At 52.7% G+C, this 9,342-nt stretch overlaps 1 protein-coding gene across 7 annotated transcripts in view; it reads left to right on the forward strand.

Moving 5' to 3' along the window:
- Positions 1-9,342, forward strand: part of LOC113211090 (zinc metalloproteinase-disintegrin-like NaMP) — a 242,718-nt gene that overhangs the window by 158,221 nt on the left and 75,155 nt on the right. For all 7 annotated transcript variants that reach the window (XM_052269400.1, XM_052269399.1, XM_052269398.1 and 4 more), the window contains one exon: positions 6,352-6,405. In XM_052269400.1, the coding sequence (XP_052125360.1) occupies positions 6,352-6,405 (54 nt within the window). The remainder of the gene's footprint in view (positions 1-6,351; positions 6,406-9,342) is intronic.

Below are 9,342 nucleotides of genomic sequence, written 5' to 3' on the forward strand. Positions count from 1 at the left end.
CCCCAACCTCCTCTTTGCCCCTTTTGCGACGAGATTAACTGAACCGTCGTCGTCGTCGTCTCTTCCCTGTTTCTCTCTCTCTCCACTTCCCCTCGCCGCTCTCCCCTTTCTCTCTCCCTCCTGCATTCCGCTTAATTAATGGCAGGTTTCTACGCCGTTACAGTCGCTGTGATTGGGCGACGCTGGTTCTCCCCTACTCGCAGCACGACGTCGCCAACAAAATTCCATTCGACAACAGTTGAAATCACCATATTTTATTATGTTTTAAATTATTCTCGCAGCGAGCCACTGCCATCGAATTGTCTGCAAGATATTTTATGCGTCTTACCCCCATCTTAACAAAAAAAAAAAAGAAGGAAAATAAAGAAAAATGATAAAAAATGATTTCGTCGGTGAAAAGGCTGGTGCGGTCAGCTCGACTTACTGCCGGGTCTGGCACATTGTGTTCCAGTCGATATTGCCTCCCTCCGTCCCACATATACCATACGATGACGATAATTGCCTTACGAATTAGTATGGACGTAAAGAAAAGCGTTCGATCCGAACGAAGGACTGGCTACAATGTGGTGGGCTCTCGCACGCCTTGACCTCGAACCGCAATTACAAAGCACATGATATGCGTGATTTTTAACGTTTGGTAGTGAGACAGTGGGGTTAAATTTGGTCGAGAGGTCTTCAACTTTAACTGACCACCTTCAAAGGAATTTTACTATTGGTAATAAAATTAAAATTTTGTTTTTCGTCAGTGATGTGATTAATATCAATGGAATGTCATGATATACATGTAGTATTGATGTAACCTGTGGTATGGGGAAGTATCGGAGTTGATGTTTCCTCGGATCTGGTACTTTGGACAAGGGGACGTTTACGAAAGTATGGCGCTGGTTGTAGGTCCCTCAGGAGGTTCGTGCAGGTTCCCGCAGCAGGTCCCTATGCCGTCGCGGGACAGTAGCGCGGGCGGGTCGTGAGGTGGATGCGCGACTCGCCGCGAGGTGCGAGGCCGTTTACGGGCCCAGATAGTAGTGTGATTTACTGGCAGAGCTGAGTGGGTTAGTGTGGGGTGGACAGGGCGTGGCGCGGTGGCGTGGGGTGGCGTGGCGTAGTGGGCCGGGGTGAGATGGGGCGGTGTGGGGTTGGGAGTGTCGTTAAAGAGGGAGGGTAGAGAGGCGCGCAGGCCGCACAAGGATATTTTGATTGGGCAAGGAGTGGAGGGAGTCGCTCTGGCTGGCGCCACTCTGTCGCTCTCCCTCTCTCCCTCTCCCCCTCTCTTCCTCCCACCCTCACACATGCACTCACACTCACATGAGAGATCGTCCTGAAAGTATGTTCTTCAGGTATGAAAATTGCCATTTACAGCCAATACCGCTTTCTTAGCGCCTGGCAGGTAGGCAACATCTTACCTGGGGTGCATGCGTGTACTGCGGGTTCGCCTACCCTAAGTTTCGCAGGCGCCGAGCCCCTGTAATGTGCCGAAGACACCGGAAACCCAAGTGTGCGTATGACTATTGACGCTCCTAACAAGTGTTCGTCATTCACAGACTTGCGTTTTCAGTGTAGGTCGAAGAAAACAATTCTACGCACTTTCTGGACGATTCCTTAGTCAGAGCAATGATGATATAAACAGTTCACACTTTATTTTTGCCCCGATGTTCCCTTCTCCCCGCCTCTCTCTCTCTCTCTCTCTCTCTCTCTCTCTCTCTCTCTCTCACTCTATTTCTTTCTCTTTCCTTCTCTCTCGCTCACCCCACGACGCACGTAATTTTATCCTTTTATGGCGCGCCAAGGTGCGACATCAGGTTTGTCGCGCGCGTCCCTTTAGCACGGCTCGTGTCTCTCAAAGCGACGGGCGCCCTCCGCTCCTCTGTACCACCCGAGACGGACCCTATAACAAGACGCACTTCTGCCAACACAGATGCACTGCTAAAGGAAACAGACGGATAACTAGCGAACATCGGCAATAAATGGCAGCGCGGTCACCTCGCGGTAAATAATCAGGCGGTTGGAAAACTCTTTGAATTTTCTCCTTGAAGTACCTGCACGCGTTCAGATGGGTTCGCTATTCTATTGCCGTTAGGCGCTATAAGGGTTCTTCAGATGAGAACGGGGTCGCAGATGGACAGAACCGAAACGCACAAATACTATACCGTACATATAATTTATTTTATTTCAGTCATAGCGCGAGACATGGACCGTGCAGCCTTGAAATTTTCAAGAATAGTCATCCCAGCGTGTAGCTCCGAGTAGAAGTCGTTAGGCCGATCAAGATGAGCCGCTGCGCGCTGCGGCGGCACGGCGGAGGAGGTCCCGCTCGCGCAGTCGCGTCAGGGTCGGCGCAACTCTTTTGTAAAGAGCAGCCTTCCGTGCGAATCCAATTTAAAAAGTTCCGTTCCGCCCGCCGAGTGCTCTGGTCATCCATCCAGTAATTTATTAGGTCCCGCCAGCCAGCGTTTGCAGCGCCCTCTTTTCAGCTTATGAGCGGCAACGTTTAAGGGAGACGGGGAAAAAAGATAATTGGGGTTGTTTTCTCATCCAGTCGTTTGATTATCTTCCCCCTTGTTTTTCATCGCGATATTTGAAGACTTTTATCCAAGTTGATTGATTCACCTGTCGACTAAAATAACCCGATGGATGGTTATGCATGCTGAGCTATAATTATTTACAAACCTCCAGGGCAGGCCGAGCTGCACGCATTGGACACATGGCTGCAGTGCAACTTCACAACTGCTCGCCGAGAAAAGCAATCCCCGTCGCTCACTCAACGTTTGTCCACTCCTCCCAACTTTCCGTCAGCTCAAAATTTGATATATTGTCCCTCCACTGAGTTCGATTGACTCTGTGTGCTGAGCAGTACAGTGCAAACCCAACCCAACAGCGTACGCACAGCTCTAACCGCTAAAAAGTTTAGTTCAACGAAAATGTTTGGGTCCGAACACTAAACGCATAGTGCTGCTTAGCCGAAGGAAATGTTCTTTCTCCGCGTGCAATAAAAACACACTGCCACTGCCCCAGTGAGCTTGTCACTCACTCCATTTCCAATGCCACCCTTTTCGCCGTCGCGCCCTCTCTCCCGCCGTTTCCAAAGTGGAGCCGGCCATGCCTGGACACGTCCAGCGCGGCATCGCAATCTCAGCTCGCGGCCCGCTGCTGCTGCTGCTGCTGCTGCTGCTGCTGCTGCTGCTGCTGCTGCTGCTGCTGCTGTTCGTTGCTGCTGCTGCTGGCCCTCTCCTCTCTGGCACGACTGTGCTGACTCTGCCTGACGCTTGACGCTCCCCCGGGAGGAGGAACTTGCATTGCATCGCAAACGCCGTAAAACGGACGCATCAAACCATTTACTGCTGCACTTGCATGCGACTGTGATGGCGAGGAGGCGGCGGCGGAGCGCGGCGTGCCAGAGTGGGGCGATAAGTAATTTGGGGGAAAGTATAAAGCGGGAATTAAACAAGCCCATTTCTCTCTGTTTATGAAACCGTTTGCTCTCGCCCCCCCCCCCTCCCCTCCCCGCTTTCTATCTCACCCTTCTATCACTCCGTCAACCCTCACCCTAAAATCGTCGAAATTGCCTTAAGTTAAAAGAATTAACCTTGAATTAAGGAAATTTTACTAAAGGAAGCATAACCAAATGTTTTATTAGCATTTATAGCATTTTTCAAGGATAAACTTTTTTGTGTGCTTCTCTCTACGACCGCGGGCCGCGGGGTTGGAGTCACAATAGAAAACCAAACGGACAAAACGACGCTTTTCTTAAACAGTTTAAACATCTCTCGAGTCACTGTCTCTATTTATTATTGAGATGAGTGGAATTGTGAAAATAAAAGCACATCGTATGTCTGCGCGTCGCGCAGACACCAGACGCAGCCTCATTTGGCCGGAGAGCAGACGACGGCGGCGCTGTTCTCAGAAACCTCTTCCCCGACGTTATCCGCCCGCTCGCCTCGCCCCTCAGCGTCTTTGGCGACGGCATCATCTTGCGATCGTATTCCTTAATATTGTTGCTCTTGCTGCGCTGGCCCAGACCACCGTGAGAGAGAGAGAGAGAGGGGATGGGGGAATAAGTGCACGAGGGAGAGCGGCGAGCTGAGTGCACTGTGTGTGTGTGTGTGTGTGTGTGTGTGCGCGCTCGTGGGAGAGAGTGTGTATGTGTGTGTACGTGCGCGTCGGAGCGAGCTGGAAGAACAAAGGGAGGAACCGAAGGGGGGGGGGGTCTCTGTGACCCAGCCAGCCAGCCACTAGACCCCCACGAAAACTGTCTCTTTCATGCTATATCTCCACTTTACTGCGGAGGAACGCGCGCCGCCTCAACTTCCATTCAGCAGACTCTGGCTCGGCCGGATGGCCGGACTGCTGAAAGCCAATCCCGCCCGGCGTCGCGGTCATCCCGCGCCGCGCTTGTCCACGTCGCGCCATGCCACGCCACGCTGCGCCGCTATCTGGCTGCGCGATCACGTCTCGGCATTGTGATGATGTGTTCATTCCGCTGGTGGTGAAGGCAAAGCAAACTTGTCCATTTTACGTCCCCCACCACCAACCCCCTTTCTTCTGGTGACGTGCTTCCTTTACCGCCTATATTTCTCTTCTTTTTCTTATCTGCTCTCTCTCTCTCCCTCTCTCCCTCTCTCCCCTTCTCTTATCTGTCTCTCTGGCCATGATGACGCCCCCACGTATACCTCTCTAACACCTCCTTAGAAACCCTTCCACCCCGGGCTCTGCGCCGGGCGCCTGACAGCGGCCTGCTCAAATAGACCCCCTCCTTCTCGGGTCTGCTCCTCGTCAGCTCCCCTCCCCACCCCTGCCCCCCTTCTCCCACACCCTCTGGGGACCTCCCGCCCCTCCCTCTTGGGGGCCGACAGCAGGAGAGGATCGCACGCGGCCTGAAAAATCGGGTCAGACATTTTTGAGAGATTGCCGTGTCACTTTGCGGATGTGACAGTCTAGATTCGGTGAGACGGCACGACGCGCCTGCCGCTGGGGGTTGCAGGGCCCCGTCGCAGGGCCCCGCAGGGCCTTGAGTCCGGGCCGGGCGCGATCTCGTGTGCGTGTAAGCGAGCGAAGCGAGAGGGGAAAAAGAGTGGGCGAGACAGAAGAGTAGGGAAAAGAACCGTGAGAGCTTGGAAAGAGGAGTGTCGAAAAAAGAGACAGAGAGAGCACAAGTGTGTGTGTATGTGTGTGTGTGTGTGTGTTCCCCCTGAGCAGGCAAATGGATGCCTCGCAGCATTGTCTCTAGTGTCATTCTGCGTGATCTTGTCTCCCTCTCGACAACATGCTGGGCGTAAATTTTTTGCGTCACGTTTATTCCGTGCTCGAGACCGCGCCCTTCTCTGTACGGAGCATTTCGCACGACGACAAAAGTCGCGCGTCGGTTTCGCCCTCTTCCTTTTTTTTTGACCGCGTGTTCCTATTTTGTTGTAATATATTTATTTGTTTCTTTCGGAGTATTCATATAAGACGACGACGGAGAGGTGGAGACATTTTTTGAGCAGCGCGACGAGACGCGCCAAGCGAGGCGTTCAAATGCAACGAATTCAAAGAGCTGGCAAACACGACAACTTGCAAACAAAATGGATTCTCCCGTCAGCCGAGTGGAAACATCGATGGCGGGAAAGGGTGGGGTGGGGTGGGCTGGGGGAGGTCACATTCGCGCCTCGCAGGGTCGGAAACAGGCGCTGACCCCGTGTGCGTTGGGGATTCTCTTGTTTGACGTATGATTTGACGAAAATGAAGCAAAAAAAAAGGAGCGAATGTTGGTTTGCTTCATGATGTGATTCTTTGTATTAGTGTTTGTTTTTTGTTTCGTTTCGTGAGACCACAAAATTAAAATGTGTGTCATCCTCATCCAGCCATCCGTCTGTCACACACATAAACACAAAGTATAAAGTGTGGGACAGAGTCAATCAAACAAAACAGAACAGTGTCCAAATTCTTTTGGTCGTGTCATATGGTTGGGACACGCTTTCGATATTAACTAGTACTTTTTAAGTATATAGAGCGTTTCTCTGTTCACTTCTGTGTTCCCTTCTGAGCTCAATTGTGCAAAATTTGCACGCCAACGATAATGATTTTGCACATGACATGGAGTCTATCTGACGTTGACGTTGTACACTTTTTGTTAATTTTAGACGTTTCGTAAACACTAAATTTTTCACACTCAGACCATAGCTTTATGGCATAGTATAAACCAATGCTGTGAAGCTGATTTACGTCTCGGAAATGTTCAACACGCTTGCACCGCAATTGTCATGTAGGTGTGTGCCTAAATTTTGCACACTTAAAATTACACATCCATTGACGTGCGAAATCAAACGCTGCTTGTTTTACGAGGGTGCAGCCCCACTAAACTCGTTTCTCTTATTGCAGGAGACGAGGACGACCGCTTCGCAGCCCGAGACGAGCACTACGAACAGCTAAACAGTAAGTACACTTCTGAATACATCACCCTCCCCTTCCGATTGATTTTCTTTCTCCTCTCTCTTTCGTTCGAATATACCACGTCCCGCTACTCGCATCCTTTACGCCCCCCTCAGCTCTTCGTTAAGGAAAAAGTGCGAAGTCATGTCGGAATATCAGCCCCGTGTGGAAGGAAGGTGATGTGGTGGGCTCTCAGACTGTTTCAGAGTTCGATGCGCGCTGCTGCTGTGTGTGTGTGTGCGTGTGTGTACGAGCGGGCGTGTTTCCTCCACCATCTGTCTCATATCCCCTCTTTAGGTGACGCATGAAAGTAGAATAAAAAGAACCAAAGCCCTTCACCATTTAAAGATAATAAAATAAAACTCTCAAACTATCCTGTAGTTTCACAAATACCTTCTCTTCAGTGCACAGACGCGCGCGCTCTCGCACATCTCGCTTGCGCCTGTGTGTACGTGTGTACCGTGTGTATACATTTCCACTCGCACGACAAGCGGCCCGGGTTTGCTTCAGCCTCAGAGGTGCTGGGCCTGGCTGGTGCACTCGGTGGGCAGATGAGAGATTTGGCAACGTGTGAGGGGGGGGGGGGCACACCGCGTCGTCGTGGACCGCGGCGGCTCCATCTAGCGGCTGGAATCACAACCCGGTGCTGGTTCGGGGCGTGGCAGGGCGTGGCGGAGCGGGAAGGGGGCTACTGCTACTGAATAGCGAACGATCCTTAGGAATCAAGGTGTGAGGAAGAGACACAGTAGCGGGAGTGATGACGAAGGTGGTGTGGTCAACCTGTAATGCCCGAAGGTAATAGGACATAATAAGAGGGGGCGGTGGCAACCAGCTGCTATACAGAGAATACGGGAGCAGGTAGTAATTATTTTATTAATGCCATTAAAGTATACCCGAAGTGCACACTGAAAGTAACTACGGTGAGATGTACCAACTTGTGCACTTTTAGTGTTCCGCGCAGCGTGGTAATATTTTCGTGCCTATGTCACAAAAATTATTAGCTTTTCTTAAGAGTTTTCATCGGCGCACCTAACAATGTTGCTTCTATTGGCCGCCCTATCAGGGTGCTATGCCACCTTCATTTTTCCAGTGCATTCTTACCTTTTTCGATTCGCTATAGCCTTACTACTTTTCGCAAGTGTAGTATCTGTTCTCTTGCGCGAGGGGTTGAAGCGTGCGTGTGTGTGAGGGGTGGGGAGGCGGGGGGGCTGTGCCCCTCCAAGTTAGTCGTGAGCCTGCCGCCGCTCCCGTGCCGCTGTCACGACCAGCCCCGCTGATCCCTCCGCTGATCCCTTCGTCTGCATATCCCGCTCCTGCTGCTCCCGCTACTCCCGAGACGCGCACACGCCATTCTGTTCGCGATAGCTGGTTGCTGCCGCTGCGCGTGGACGCGCTTGGAATAGACCGGAAAGTTTCTGTAAGGTGGTGCGCACGGTGCGTTGCGTACCTCTCTCCCTATCTCTTTCTGCTCTCTCTCTCTCTCTCTCCCTCTCTCTCTCCCTCTCCCTCACTCTCTTTGGGGCGAATGTTTGTTGCGAGCCAAAAAGTTTTCTGGTCGTGTTCCATTGGTACGCTCTGCTGCTATAGCTGGGCATCTCCGACCGGCTCGATCCGTTTCACAGCCTGTTGCTGGAAGGACGTCTTCAGTGGATTAGAGTTGCTGCTGGGGTCTCATGCACGGACTAACGTATACAAGCACTCTGATTACACTTTCATCTCTAAAGTCACGAAATAAAATAAATGTGTGTACTTTTTTTGCTGCCACGTAACAAAAGGAGACGAGAGACGAGGGCGAACGAGAACGGACAGAGGGGCGGTTGGCGGGGCTGCTGTGGCTGCTGTGGCGGAATGAGAGGGTCACAGAGAACACGAATGGACTTCCCAAAATGAATCCCAACCGCAATAATGATAATAAAATTGCAACCAAACGGCCGACATGGCAGGCAGGAGGGCCCACGGCCTGCCTGCCCCGCCCCATGGCCTTCTGTCGGACCCTTGCCAGCGGCGCGCCTGGACCGCCCCTCCCCCCTCCCCGTGGGCCATTACAACGTTTGTGTACCACTCATTGAAGAGCGTGTGTCAGGCCGGGTGGAAGGGCTCACCCTCTCCTCGTCCGCCTCTCTCCCCGGTACCCCTCCTGCCCTCTTCCCTGCCCTCTCCTCCTCCGCCCCTTCCCCTCCCCGGCCGCTCTCGCTGGAGGGGGGATGGTGGGGCTGTTCCACACGCGTGTACTCGCTGCGTGGGCTAAGCACCCCTGAATTAAATATTCTGTAAGCGTACTTGTAATATTGTGGTGACGGCGGACGTGCGGCCGCTGCTCCTCCTCTCCCTCGTCCTCGGCGTCGTCCTCGTCGTGCGCGGAGTGGAGAGGGGGGAAGAGGGGAGGGGAGAGGGGGGTCCTTCTTGCCGCCGCCGGGCTTTACATTTATATCGCTCAGAAACAACATGGTGGTCATCAGGAGGGAGGTGTAAGGGGAGGCGGAGGCAGGCGGGATGTAATTGATGGTGGAGCTGCGCCGGAGGCTGGGCAGCCAAACGTGTCATTACAAAATATCTAATTGTTTACACCCGAAGAAGAGGCCAAAGGGGTTTACATTTGGGGTTCTGGAGGGGTCTGAGGTCTGCTCCCCTAAGGGAAGCAGCGGCCCCCCGCCGCCGCCTCCCTTGTGGACTTTGTTGATTGCCCTGGCTCTCCCAGCCCCTCAGGAGGAAGGGGTTCCCCAATCTTTTGAAAAGGCGGCGGCAGCAGCAGCAGCACTGGGCGGCCCCGGCCGGGCTGTGTTAAGGCGGCTGTGGATGAGAGATTACGCCCAAAGTGGAGCGGATGCATGCTGAAATATAAATAAAATGAAAAGAAAATTGGTGGGGAGGGGATAGAGGGACTTTGGAGCAGCAGCAGAGGGTAGCATGGTGAGGGTTGGTGGGGTGTGGCCAGGGGGA

Source organism: Frankliniella occidentalis, unplaced genomic scaffold (assembly GCF_000697945.3).
Source record: "Frankliniella occidentalis isolate FOCC.00 unplaced genomic scaffold, Focc_3.1 Scaffold91, whole genome shotgun sequence".
Lineage (NCBI taxonomy): Eukaryota > Metazoa > Arthropoda > Insecta > Thysanoptera > Thripidae > Frankliniella > Frankliniella occidentalis.